Source organism: Gopherus evgoodei, chromosome 3 (assembly GCF_007399415.2).
Source record: "Gopherus evgoodei ecotype Sinaloan lineage chromosome 3, rGopEvg1_v1.p, whole genome shotgun sequence".
Taxonomy (NCBI): domain Eukaryota; kingdom Metazoa; phylum Chordata; order Testudines; family Testudinidae; genus Gopherus; species Gopherus evgoodei.
The window spans coordinates 158,147,200-158,162,097 of record NC_044324.1 but is presented as its reverse complement, the minus strand read 5'-3'; the positions used below and the strand labels follow the sequence as shown (position 1 = coordinate 158,162,097).

The 14,898-nt window shown below is 43.1% G+C and overlaps 1 protein-coding gene across 1 annotated transcript in view; it reads right to left on the bottom strand.

Moving 5' to 3' along the window:
* BIRC6 (baculoviral IAP repeat containing 6) overlaps window positions 1-3,685 on the bottom strand; it is a 338,471-nt gene extending 334,786 nt beyond the window's left edge. The window contains 3 exon segments of the mRNA XM_030557127.1: window positions 3,205-3,469; window positions 3,471-3,525; window positions 3,527-3,685. Of these exon segments, the coding sequence (XP_030412987.1) occupies window positions 3,205-3,469; window positions 3,471-3,525; window positions 3,527-3,543 (337 nt within the window). The 5' untranslated portion in view covers window positions 3,544-3,685.
* Window positions 3,686-14,898: the final 11,213 nt, after the last annotated feature.

Sequence of the window (14,898 nt, the reverse complement as noted above, 5' to 3'; positions counted from 1 at the left end):
CAACATGAACAGGATCTCTCACTGGGACCAAGGCAATAGCACTTCTAAAAAGGACAGGTTAAAACAGCCGACAAGGAGAGCAATGGGGCTCTGGTTGTGTGGTCACAGAGATCCTTCAGTATAAAGAACATCTAAGGCACTGAAAAAGTCTGTGCAGGAGATCAGCATTACAGGCACAGAGGTTATCAATACCAAGAGCACTGGTATCAGAGGAAATTAAAATTAAAGTTTCTGGTGGTACTCGGAGTGCTTGGTAAGCAGCCGGTGCTGATGCACCAAAAGGACCCACTCTGGGTAGTGAACTGCCTTTCAGAAGAGGAGCATAAACGGAGACAGAGACATGATGGATCTTGTGTCTCATTCTACTAGACACCAGAGAGAGTGACCTATGCCTACACTCATGCTGGAAGCAACGTACCTTTCTACACTTCTTTGATGACAACGGAGAGTGGGGGTGAGCTCTGCCACTGTCAGTAGTCAAGGGGTTCAATCTCCTGAAAAGTGAACCTGGGAGTTGGCAGTAGAGCTCCAGTTCACAGAAGCACTAGTCAAAAGTGACTGTTCAGGCTTGGCAGAATCTTTTGGAATTTCAGAGCGCTGCCCCGGCAGCGCTTTGAAGTGTGAGTGTAGTCAGAGCGGCAGCATTGGGAGAGAGCTCTCCCAGCGTTGCATGCAAACCACATCCCTTACGGGTGTAGCTGCTGCCCTGATTACACTGACGCTTTACAGCGCTGTATCTTGCAGCGCTCAGGGGGGTGTTTTTTCACACACCAGTTGCAGCGCTGTAAAATGTGAGTGTAGCCAAGGCCTGTGGCTCTGAAAAGGGGCACTCCTTGCTGTGTGTGTCCTCTTGGAGAAGGAGCGATATATCCAATACCCTTCAGGGATGGGTCTCTTTGCAAGGCAAGGGATGCATCTAGAGTGCCCAGCACTGCATGGGATAATGGCCCCACAAAAAGGGCAAGTTTTTAATCCCAAGGAATTTGTTTCAGCCACTATGGCTGAAGTCCTGATATAATAGATTTAGAGGATCTCTCTTGTAAGATCCTTTTCCCAACATCTGAGAACAAAAAAAAAAAATTGTTAATTTATATTACCATATCACCTACGGACCCTAGTAATAGGTCAGGATCCCACCGTACTAGGTGCTATACAAACAGAGCAAAAAAAATTTACCACTGCCTAGACTAATGAGATTTTACAGTGCACAGGGAAAGGGGCAGCTGCAGAGGTTCCATCTCTCTGTTATAGACAGCAAGAAGGAACAAAGGCCAATTAGGTCCACTCTATCCTTTGTACTCCCCCAGGTAAAGTGGCATAAGGACATCCAAGGCATAAATGCAGTCCCAATGGGCATTACTAGCCAAAAAGAATCTGATCTCAGGCATATGCACACTGGAAGTGGAATCCATGTTGACAAAAAAGAATAAAGGTTCTCCAGGCCAAACTAAGCAGTCAGTGGCAACTTTGCAATTGTGTTGCCACTGATGGATCATCATAGATGAAAAACTGATACTTAGTAAATGAAAGACTTAAGAATTGAGATCATTACCATTTAGCAATTATGTATTTTTCTATGAAAGAAAAGTGAGAGCAGATTTCTAACCTTTGCTCACTTGTGAAGTTCAATCTTATAATTTAATTGCTAATATTCAATGAGAAAGTGTATTTATTACCCAAGCCTAATTGGCGAAATCTGTGGGAAACCAGTATAGGAGTAAGCTAAATTCTGTATACAGCCATCAATACTTTCTTTGGTAGTGATCACCAAAATCTCAAGAGAAGGAAGTCCTCTTAATAAAATCTAACCACGTAATTTTAAAATCAACAGTGAAAGCAGAAGTATAGTAACATATTAGAATTAGATTTTTATATATTAAAGATTATTTCCCCAAACTATAGAATATTCTGACAGGATTTCATTCTGCTGCTGTGTGAAGGATAATTCATGAACCGGGATACTGATCCAATCTTCATACACTGAACTTATTTTACAAAGATCAGTTTCCTAACCAGGACAGAAAACCAAAACAAAGGAAAGAGTGGACAATTATTAGAGAAAGTGTTCAACTCTTACATCCACAAATGCAGTGAATAGCAAGAGCTTTTTAACATAATGGTAAAAACATTATTGTTATCAACAATGAGAATCAAGGAGCACAGAAGCCCTCAGAAAAACCTCAGAAGGGTTTTGAATCTAAAGTGGTTTGACATTACAGTTGATTTGGAACAGAAGTCAAACATTACTTCTCAATGTAAAATAAATTTCACTAACATGATCTATAGCATAAACTTAATATCTGGGTTTATAATAGTTTAGATCAAGACTCAGTTAGCACCACACAGTAACTGACATCTTCATCAATAAAGATTAAAGTAAAGCCCTATACAATCTAGCAGGTTTGTACTAATAACTGGGAGCCCTCACTGTGCATTACTGACAAAGCAACAACTAAATTAATATAAAAAGAAATCAAGGGCACTCCATCACGTAATCCACTTTGTTTCTCAACTGTTTAGCTTTATTCCTTTAATAACGCTAAAACAGATGCTCCACTGACACCTCATCAGTAAACGGTCTGTATTTTATTTTCCAAGAACAAGGAAGTTTTAGTGCTGGCCACGGCGCTGCCCCTGACCATAAGCCTCTGAGGAAAGTAAGGATTTATCTGCTTTGATCAACAGAGGCAGGAAAGCTCAGGAGGAGCCCGAGAGGCCGAAGATGCCGAGCGGAGCCCACCTGCCCGCCCACGCCCCTCCCCCCACCGGTTTTTAACCGGGCAGCGGCCAGTGTCGGCGGGACTGGCTGGGATCCCCCGTTTCCTTAGATAGGGGAGCAGGGCCAGGACCAGGACCGGGCCTGAGGGTGCGACTCCCAGCCCCTACCCCCGGTTACCTCCCAGGCACAGGCGAACCGGGACCCTAGTAACTAACCGAAACAGGCGCCGCACCGCGCCGCAGCGCCCCCGCCGCTCAGCCAGGCGGCGGATCAACCAGGAGAAAAAGATGCCGGCAGCCGGCCCATCACAGCCCCCTTCCCACCTGCCACCCGGCCCGACTCCCAGCCCATCGCCAGCTGTTCCGAGGCCACCTCCCGCCCAGACTCTGCCGAGCGTGGCCTGGCTCTCACGGAGCCCCTACCCCACGGGCCGGAGCCCGGCCCGGCTCCGCCGGCGCCTCCCCCCGGCCCAGGCCGGGACTTACCGTTGAGCGCCGAGGCCTGCAGCGTGGCCCCCGAGGTACCGTCGATGACTTTGATGGCGCCGCGGGCGGTCACGGCCAGGATGGCGTTGAGAGCCGGGTGGTAGCAGAGGCTACAGAGCCCGTCGGCGTCGCAGCGCAGGCAGCCGTCCCGCAGCAGCAGCCACTCGCAGGGGCCCGGCGCAGCGGAGACCGATCCAGGGCCAGCGGCTGCCGCCGAGGAGCATGAGGCCCCCGCAGCCGCCGCCGCATCAGCCATCTTCCCGGCTGCTGCCACCGCGCAGGACAACAGGCCCGGGGAACCGCTCAGTGACAGTCCCAGCGGCCGCCACCAGTCACCATCCGGGTCCGGGGAGAGAGAGAGCGCCGGCGTGAGCAGGAAGTGACGCGTCCCACGCCGGATACGGAACTGACAGCGAGTGCGAGAGCCCTGGGGTGAAAGAGGAAAAAGCAAAAGCGCCGTTGCCAACGGCTAAGGAAAGACGGGGGTGGGGCCGGGCGTGCGTCACCGCCCTGTTTCTGGGGTGACTCCGCCCCTGGCCCGCCATTCCGCTTAGCTCCGAGCTGCTTTTCCCGGCAGCCCCCGCCATGCCCGGTGCTGGGGACTGTGGCGGAAGTGCGATGGGAACAGGTCGCCCGTCTCCTCTGCGGCTGATGTCGCAGTTGGAGGCGTCTATCCCTCTAATGGAGGGAGGGGGCTACCTGGGCCTGCTTTATTGTCCCCGCCTCTCACACAGCTCGGGCGGGGCGGAAGCGGGGAATCCCAGCCTATGAGTTGGTCGGGTTTCCCCTCCCGTGCCAGGTGCTGAATGGAGTCTGCAACGGGTTGCCAACGCTGCAGTGTGGCGCGGCCACTAGCTGGCAGCCCGTGTAACGTTTCTTACCTGAGCTGGTAGCGGCCATACCTGGTAGTGCAGTAAAGTATCTTAACGAGAACTCGTCTGGTCTCTCGCTCACGATGGCAGCTGCGTAGCCAATCCATAGCTGGTACAGCAGCCTCACCTAGTAGCAGCCGTGCAACCTGTCATGTACAAGGAGTACAGGACATGGTGTCAGAAGTAAAATAACCAAACTGGCAGTGAAGGAGAACAGAACCAAAAGGAAAACAAGAACAAAGATTACAAATAGAGGAAGGAAGGGAAGCAACCAAGGTTCTGGGATCAATCTCATCAGCCTGCAATCTTCGATGCCCCCTGAGAACTTCAGTTTTGACAAACCTTTAGACCAGACAGACTAAGCAGCGCTTTGCAAGATTTTACGTTGCTACTAAACTCTTCCAGAGAACTGGAAGCATCCAGCTATTGTCTTTAGTTTATGCTATAGATTACAGGCGGAACATATCTTTAAACCCTTTGCCTTTACTGATGATAGTCAGAGCGATGACTGTGAAAGATTCTAGCTCTGTTTGATGCACACTTTATACCTCAGAGAAATGTGGTTTATGAAAGGGCATGTTTTCACCAGAGAATTCAAGAAGTAGGGGAATCTTTTGTATTCTTTATAAGAACTTTGCATGCTTTGGTAGAAAACTGTGATTGGGGGACTGTAAAACATGAAAATATTAGCAATAGACCAAATATTGGGCTTACTGACAAAAGCATCTCACAGCAGCAACAATCATCTGCGTAAGGTCTCTCTGGAGCTAGCTTTCTAACTAACTCTCTATTTTTAATACTGGAAATGTCTGATTTAACCCTACACACAGTTAGCTAAAAAACAAAGCAGAGTGAACTAGTGAAGCACAGGAACTTAAAAAAACAGAAACCAGCTTAGAAGCTGTAAAGAGACACAATGTGCTTACTAAACATATTTATCATAAAATCCTTAAGGCAGTGAGCAAAAAGTGCCAGACTAACTATAAAGCCATTCAGACTAAATGCATAAGATGTGGAAAATTTCATAGCCCAAGAAATGTGTATCTAGCTGAAGGCTCAGGATATCATAAGTGCATACAATATGAACATTTTGCAACCATTTGCCAGACTAAAGCAGTCAGTGAAATGACTACTACAGACTTATGATGACAAAAAGCTCGCCTGAAGAGTGAAACTGAATATTCATGGAAAGACTATTAACTATAAAATTAACTTAGGACCAGACATGACCATTATATCAGAAGGTATATCAAATATACCATTATATTTTAAATATAAAATAATTATATAATTAATTATATATCCCTTATATATATATATATATATATCCCTTCCAAGAGCGGAAATCACCTGATACACCCCTGACTACCTGTGGAGGTATTCTGAACTGCATGGGCCAGTTCACAGCACAAATAATTTACAAAAACAAAAATGTTGCATTCAGAGTGTATCTGATCAAAGACCAGCAACCTTCTCAACCACAGCATGGCAGCCCATGATGGACCAAGTGACAAAAGTAGAAGAACTTGATTTGGTGATATTGGACTTTTTAAAGGAGATCCAGGACAAATAACCTTAAGAGACAATCCTGTACATACACTTTATAGGATTCCTATCACATTGCTTCATAAAGTGGCAGCTGAATTAAATAGAATGGAACCTACAAGTATAATTGAGGAAATCTCTGAGCCAACAGCATGGTGTGCCCCAAATAGTACTGGTTATGAAAAAAAATGGAAAAATACAATGTGTGGATCTTAAAAGACTTAATGAAGCAGTTGGGAGAGAAAAATATATCCTACCAACACTGGATGACTTCCTCCCCAGTGTGACAGGAGCTACAGTATTTTCCCAAGCTGGGTGCCTTTTATAGATTCTGGTAAATTCCTTTATCCAAAGAGAGTGCTAAACTAATTATATTTATCACATGCTTTGGGAGAGTTTGCTTTTGAAGATTAGCTTTTGGGATTACCAGTGCACTTGAAGTTTTCCAAAGAAAGATAGCAGAACTGTTACTAAACACAAATGGAGTTGCAGTTTTCATAGACAATATTTTGATATGTGGGTCATTGATGAAAGAACACAACAAAACCTTCAATGAAGTTATAAACTTAATCAGTTAATCTGGACTGAAGTTAAACAAGGGAAAGTGTGTTTTCTACCTACACCAAATCAAGTTTTTGGGACAGACAGGAAAGAAAGATGAAATCAGTTCCAGCCTTGAGAAAGTAAAAGCAATTTGAGAATTGAATGCACCACTGAATATACCAGAACTGAGACACATACAAGTTACTTTTGTTGATACCCACAAGAACTTTCTACACTAACAAAAAAACTTAATGAACTGTTACAGTCCAACACATCTTGGCAGTGGGGGCCAAATCAAGAAAATGCCTTCAAAAAGGTAAAAAAAAAATAAATCTCAGCATTCCAGTTTCTCAAGTACAAACTCACAATGATCAGTGTGGATGCAAGCAGCTATGGCCTAGCTGTTGTATTGTTGCAACAACATGGATCTGAATGCAAACCATCTCATACTCACCAAATCAAGAAAATGGATCTGAATGCAAACATGGATCTGAATGCAAACCATCTCATACTCACCAAATCAAGAAAATGCCTTCAAAAAGGTAAAAAAAAAAAAAAAAAAAAAAATCTCAGCATTCCAGTTTCTCAAGTACAAACCCACAATGATCAGTGTGGATGCAAGCAGCTATGGCCTAATTGTTGTATTGTTGCAACAACATGTATCTGAATGCAAACCATCTCATACTCACAGAAGCAGTAAAACAATATGCACAGATTAAAAAGGAGTGCCTGGGAAACATATGGGCATGTGAGAAATTTTACATATATCAGTGTGGATTGAATTCTTTTACACTGATAACAGACCATAAACCACTTGTAACCCATATCAATGAAAAGGACCTGGATCAAGCACTGCTGAGATGCTATCTTTTGGTAAGGTTAATGCAATTTAACCAAGTTTGTAAATATGTTCCTGGGAAAAATCTGGTAGTAGCTGACACACTGTCAGAGAGATCAGCATTGCACTCAACTACCCATGAGCTCAAAGATGATGTAAAGGTATACGTAGATGCTGTGAACACATACAGGCCAGTGTCAGAAAAGAGACTACACCAGCTACAAAAAGCAACCTTGATAGAAACACAACTTCAAGAAGTTGTGAGTTACATTAGGGCAACTAGCTCAAGAATCCAAAGGACACTAAGGAGGCAAGAAAAGACAATGTGGCCAATTAAGTGAGAAAAACCTATGTGGCCAATTAGACGAGACAAATGGACTAATAAAGGTGACTGCATCATCATTCCAAATGCAGTGAAACAAGAAATCCTAAATCTCATCCATGAAGGAGATAGAGGACTAACTAAAGGCCATGAACAAGGAACAGTCACGGTGGTGGCCAGGCATCAGCAAGGACATAAAGAATAAAGTATCAGCATATGAACATTACAGAATTAACAAATCAACACAACACAAGGAACCTTTAACAACAACACCTCTACCAGACAGACCTTGGAAGAAACCAGATGCAGATTTATGTGAAAGTAGAGGACATCATTACCTGGTCATAGTGGACTATTTTTCCAGGTATGTAGAAATAACATACTTGAAAGAAATAACATGATAGTGTAAATTTTGTAAATGATAGTTTTACATTCCTAAGGGGAGAAGATGTGATGGAATGCTAAAGCTGTATTACAATATTTAGCCATTAGCTGACACCATGTGTGACATACCTTACCTGAGCTGGTAAGAATGATACTTTGCAGTGCATTAAAGTATCTTAGAGATACAACAGAAGTATTCTCTCTGTCTATGAAGGAAGTGCTGTAGCCAGTCCAGATCTGGTACAGAAGCATGATCTACTGTAGTAGCCCTGCAACCCACCATCTACAACAGGGGCGGGCAAACTTTTTGGCCTGAGGGCCGCATTGGGTTTTGGAAATTGTATGGAAAGCCGGTTCGGGGAGGGGGTCGTGGCCTGGCCTCTTCCCATTGACCCCCCCCCCCCCCGGGACTCCTGCCCCATCCAAGCCCCACTGTTTCCTGATGGCTCCCCTGGGATCCCTGTCCCATGCAACCACTCCTTCTTCCTGTCTGCCTCCAGAACTCCTGCCCAACTGCCCCCTGCCACCCCATTCAACCCCTCCTCTCATTCCTAACTGCCCCCCCCGGCACCCCTACCCCCATTCAGCCCCCCGCTCCCTGCCCCCTTACCACACTGCCTGGAGCACGGGTGGCTGGCAGCACTACAGCCGCGACGCCCAGTTGGAGCCAGCCATACTGTCACCACCGTGCAACAGAGCACCAGGTCAGGCCGGGCTCTGCAGCTGTGCTGCCCCAGAAGCTCGCAGCCCCACTGCCCACAGCATTGCACTGGCGGTGGAGAAAGCTAAGACTGCAAGGGAGGGGGAACAGCAGGGGATGGGCTGGGGGCTAGCCTCCTGAGCCAGGAGCTCAGGGGCCAAGCAGGAGGGTCCCACGGGCCACACCATAGATTGCCCACCTCTGATCTACAAGAAGTACATGACAGAGTCCACGCTGTGAGAATCGTACTGGTTTTACATCCGGTAACTTGTTTTGATTTCAGCTAGAAAGGTGTTGCTGTCAGTTTTATTCCTGCGGATTCACCCTGCCAGCTTTCATGTGTCTCTGGGATTTGGGTTTGAGGCCCATGTCACGAACACTGTGGAGCAGGAAGTGAAGTGTAGCCAAGTCATAGAATATCAAGGTTGGAAGGTACCTCAGGAGGTCATCTAGTCCAACCCCCTGCTCAAAGCAGGACCAATCCCCACTTAAATCATCCCAGCCAGGGCTTTGACAAGCCGCCTTAAAAACCTCTAAGGAAGGAGATTCCACCACCTCCCTAGGTAACCCATTCCAGTGCTTCACCACCCTTCTAGTGAAAAAGTTTTTCCAACTTAAACCTTCTCCATTGCAACTTGAGACCATTACTCCTTGTTTTGTCAGTAACCACAGTACTGTACGCAACAGTAAAGGTAACAAATACAGTGCCAGAGAGAGGAGCGGGTTGTAGCCTTCCCACATGAAGTCATCAGTAGCTAACTTTAAACTTTGTCCATTTAGGGTAGTGTCTGCATATTCCCACTCTTGGGAAAGGTGCCCTGGCACAAGGAGTTTTGGTATAAACCATGGCCCTGAAGGATAATGATGATGATTGTATTTTATTTGTATTGCTGTAGCACTAAGGAGCCCTAGTCATGGACCAGCACCCCATTGTGCTAGGTGCTGTACAAACACAGAACAAAAGACTGTCCTTGCCCTAAAACTTTACAGTCGAGACAAGAGACAATAGGAAGATACAGACGGGAAGTACAAGGAAACAATGAGACAATATTGGTTGATATGTAGGAACTCTCCTTGTCACACAATAGGGCTAGATCCACAAAGAGAACTTAGGTTCAGCATTGCAATGCTTAATTTTTATATGCCCTGGTGCCCCATGGACTCCTCAGCCATGAGTTAGGTGCCCATGCACCCTACGCAATGCATGGGGAGAGATAGTGCCGAAGAAAGGGATTCACAGAAACCAGCAAGCTGGGAGGGGAACCATCTAAGCTAACCAGTAGGCCCCACCCCTCGCCTTAACATTTCCTATATCACCACCCCCACCCCTTTAAAGATGGTTGGATGCTTAACTGCAAGGCAGAGAGGCACCTCTTCCCACTAAAGATTCTCAGCTGTGACCCTTCCTGGAATTAGATGCCTGGGCCAGGTCAGCCCTGTTTCATGAAAAAAAAGAGAGAGAGAGGGGAGGAATGAGAAATAGAGGTTGTACCCCATTATAACCAATAGATTAATGGTTATGGTACTCACTTGGAATGTGGGAGATCTGTTCCAACTCTCTGCTCAACCTGGTTTGGAGTACGGCCTGTCCTTTGGTCTCCCATATCACAGGTGAGGGCTCTGGTCACAAGACTATAGAATCTATTTCTGTCTGGCCTAATTAATATTTAATTATTATACAAAGTGGAACAGCCTCAACGGGAGAGATTGAGCTCTATCCCTCTTAGAATACCCCATAGCTTGGGGATTAGGGCACTCAGCTGGGAGGTGAGAGACTGAGGTTCAAGTCCCTACTCTAAATCAGGAATTCCTAAGTTTCAAACACAAGCAGAATGGGAATTTGAGAAAAGGTTTCCCACATCCCAGATGAGTCCCCTGCCCACAGAGCTATTGGACACACTCACACAGAGCCTGCCAGCCATAAAAATTCCTTATCTGTTTGTCTATTTTGTATGTGGGTTAGGTGTGCTCAGAGCATACCGACCAGATTAGGTCCTGTAGGCAAGATATGCAGGAAAATGTCTATTCTGAGAATTGTACTAGGACAGTGAACTCAACTAGGACTAGCCTATCAGGACTAGCCATTTTACGCATACCCACCAGCAGAAACGTAGGTGCTATGGTAGCTTTACTGGCAGAAACATAGGTACCTAGGCAATTTAGGCACTTACAGTGTTAGGTGAGAACTGAACAGGGTGTTTCAGAGAAGTAAGTGGCACTTAAATGTTGCCGAAAATGGCAGTTAGGCAGCTAAATACCTTTGTGGTTCCAGCCCTGAGTGCCTGAGGTAATTATGGAGGTGATGGTTGTGGCCCTTTACTTAAAAGTTGTGTTCCAGTTTGCATTTAAAGTAAGAATAAATTCCCTGTTAAACAAGGAAGGTGTAGTCCCTCCAACCATTTCAGTTCCTTTTTCTCTTGTGCTGAGTGTGTGGGAACTTCAGTTGCTTGCAATCTGGCTCCTTTGACTTCCAGTTATCCCTTTTCCCTCTTCATCTTAGCCTAGTTGATTTTTAGTAATATAAAGTATTGATTTATACTAAGTGTAGCTATGATATTTGTACACTTTTTGCCAGCCCCACAAAAAAAATCTTTATTAGAAGTGTGTTTAATAAGACTCCACCAGTCACTAGAGCCTGTAGAGTCAAATGCATGCATCTAAAGTGATTGCCTTCTGAGTTATATGTAATTCACAGTCAAATATTTTAAAAGGATTTGTGTACCATAACAATCAAATTAGGCTAAAATTATGAAAATATTGGGATACATGAACATTGTATTATTTGTTGGCTATCTAAATATTCATGAATAAGGAATTATATGTATGAATAAAACTGATCTTTAAAAAAATCAAATATTTCAATTAATTATTCAGATTTATTCTTCTCCAGCTCTAGATTCTATAAAATTTTTGTTTACTATCAGGAGCCTTGTATTGGAAACCAATGTTCTTATCCATCCCAGGAAAGGTATGAGAGAGCACGTTTTATTTGCTAGATCTCCTTTTTACATCAGTGGTCTAAATTTCTGACACTTGTGATATGTCTACTCAGGATTAGTAAAATTCATGTTAGCAGACCCTGGGTCTGTTAACCTAGGGCTTGAGGTAGTTTAAAACCGTAGGTAGGAATTGTTCAACACAGGATCCTACCTTGGGGCTCTAGTATCCACACTGCATTATGTGGGTCCAATTTCAGTCAGCCATAGCCCAGACTTCCTAGTGCCCTCCCAAAATGTGGCTGCTCTAGCCCTTTCTTCATGGTGCTGTGTGGGAAAAATTGACTGTCCACCAAACTTGACTGTCCAGAGGACAAAGAAAGTCGGGGCATGAGACTGTGGACTACTTTTGGCAGACTCTCAGAGCATAAGTCCAGTAGTGCTTTGTCTACACTGCAAAGCAATAGGGCTTGAACCCTGGGTCCTGGCTTGACTCAGGCTGGGACCCTCCATGCTCATAGGGTCCTGAGATCCTGGATCCAAGCCCTGGGTTAGCAAAATCTGTGTATTGTTGGAGTAAGGGAGTCTTCAGCTTAAGTTCAAATGTTGACATGCCCTCCTATACATAATATATATGAAATTTTATGCTTATTTTCAACATGCTATTTCTTGGATTTTGCATCTAATGAGCAGTGAGAAGCAGAATTCCTATTAAGATAAGCAATTATCCAGTTTACATGCAGCTGTAGATGCAGGAGTGCCTGAATATTAAATCTTAGATGTCTATTGATCTAAATAATCAAAAGTGACTGCTAAACTTTATTTTCCAAGAATATTCTATTTTAAGAATGCCTTACTGATCTTGAAGGATGGTGTGAGGACAATGCTATTCATGAATCTATTGGGATGAAAGAAGACAGCCTCTACTCTTGCAGTGCCACTGCAAAAATCCAAAGTGTGAGGAAATGACAATTGAGGTGAGATATTTAAAGAGCTCAGCTCCCCTTTATGCACCTAAGGGAAGCACCCAGATATGGAAAAATGCTCTGCATGCAGTAGCACCCACTGAGAATGCTGATCTCTTCTGAAAATCTGTCTTTAACGCTACACCTACATAGGGATAGAAGACCTGCAGCATAGCTGTGACTGGTTTGAGTCAACGGAATGAAGCTCATGGAGATAAGTGTGCAAGGCTAAACGTTGCTGTGTAGAGGTTTGGGCTCAGGCTGGAGCCTGAGCTCTGGGACCTGCACCTATGAATGTCTTGAATGTCTACAGAGCAGTTTTTCAGCCCTGGAACCCTGTAAGATGGAATCAGCTGACCCAGGCCACCCACAGGTTCTTTATCTCTGCGTAGATGTACCTGTAGTCAAATCCATGGTCTAAAGTCCATTTCAGTCATACTCTCATTGGCTTCAGTCGCCTTTGTGTAAGGCCTTAAAAGCTTCAAGATGAAAGCAGTGCTTGTCCAATGCTGAAGAAATAGCTGTGCTCTTCAAATTCTAATTACTCTACAGCTCAAGCAGTTTTATAAATATTACTTTTTAATATAAAAATAGCTTAAAATACTGAATTATTGAGATCTGATGGACTAAGCTTTGTAGTCAACTGTCTTTATGACAACAGGACCCTCCCTTACTTTTCCCAAACTGGAACAATTTCCAGCGGTAGGAGCTAGCAGTTTTAGCTTGCATAGATACACAATACAAACAGGCACTTTCGGCTCATCTATAGTTGGACATTTGACATTTAAAAATATATTGTCGCTTTATAAGAATGCACTTGAGACGATCAGTTATTGCAGACAAAAGCTACAGGGTTCTATTGATACAAAAGGATTTGTTTTATAGTAGAAGCCAATGAGACAGGTAATACCTGCCCCTGTAGCTGAACCAACATCAGAGTTTATCTTTGAACAGAGACTGTGTACACAAATGGAGGGAGTAGGCAGAGAAAGTATATGTAGTAAGAAGACTGGATGCAGGGCAGTGAAAAGAGAAGCCAGAAAAAAAGTGTTCTTTAAGGGCCAAATGATAGTAACTTTTAGGCAACCTCTCATTATTTCAATGGAGTATGAAAAATTCAGATGTGTAATTTTAAAATAGAACTTAGAGAAAAGGTAGTGGTTTCTTCCATGCAAAAGTCAAACTGTGTCATCTTCGTCTAGTAAAAGCAATTATATGGCAACACAGAGCACTTCCAACAACTGTTCTGCATTTTTCATCAAATGGTACCAGTTTTTTAAATGAGGGAAGAAAGGAAAAGTACTTCTTTGTACATGGCTGTTCACTATGCACACAAGTTTGTCAGAACACAATTTTCACTGTGCACATGCAAGTCCCATAGTTTTGCATCTATGCCTTTGCAAATAAGCTTACCTGGAAAGTAACTGCTTCAGCACTAATGACAGGAAATCTGCACTACATTTTCAAGTACGAAACAGGACTTTGTATACTTCATAATCCTAAAAATTTATTTACAATTTTAGAACATTAAATAGATTACATATATATGAATGTAGATGTATGTGTTTTGATTTAGTGAATATAAATAAGCTTTATACATTCTGTAAACAAATTTAATTAAAAATCTTTATAAAATACATCTTATGTTGTATTTACATACATACCTGGTCTAAAAATATGAGTTAATTGAATGCAAAGTTGTAACAAACTATTCCAACCATTTGAAAACTGTGTAAGTATGTTTCTTTGAATAGCATACGCAAAAGTTGAAACTAAATATATTGACTTTAAAAGGTAAAATTCTGCAGTTGTCTATAAAAGACTTGCTATGTTATATGCATATATACACTGAGTCTTACACACACACACAGTTTGCAGGAGGGAACTGTTAAAACAGCAACAACTATAGTTTTAAGAGAATATTAGCACAAAAGAAACTAAGATTTTTAAAGAAATGTGATCATAGTCTCATATGAAAAGGAAGCTAGGTGTGTAGAGTGATTTTAAACTGTCAATCAGTCAATCAGTCCCCAAGTTCATCTTGTCATCTCAGATCCATAAACGTTATGAAGTTGTCTATAACACCACTTGGAAAGGACAGACAAGAAATGGTAAAAACTCATTAAATACCTACCAATCTTTAAGTGTGTTAAACTCTTGTGTTTATGATGCAGTTAATTACATTCATTCACACTGACTTGGTTTCTTTAAAGTTTAAAATGCTAATTGGATCTTCTCGTTAAACATTATAATATAATGATAGATTATAAAGATAGGAAGCACATTATTCTGACTTCTTCCAAAATCATATCTGATAGAGCTGCACTGCTAATGTGTATATTATTTTAAAACAGTACAAATAGTTTCAAAACACTTTGGGATATGATTTTCATTTACTATAGGATTATTATGCAACAAGGTAATTGGTAAAATACACTAGTATAGGTTAAGGTTCACTAAGCTGTAGATATATAATCTATTTTTAGAAACCATACTATTTGTTTAGTACAAAATCTTGCAGTTCGTATTCCACCAAAACTTCCGCTGAAGTCAAAGATTAGTTTAAAAGTTGATCATGATACCAAAGTT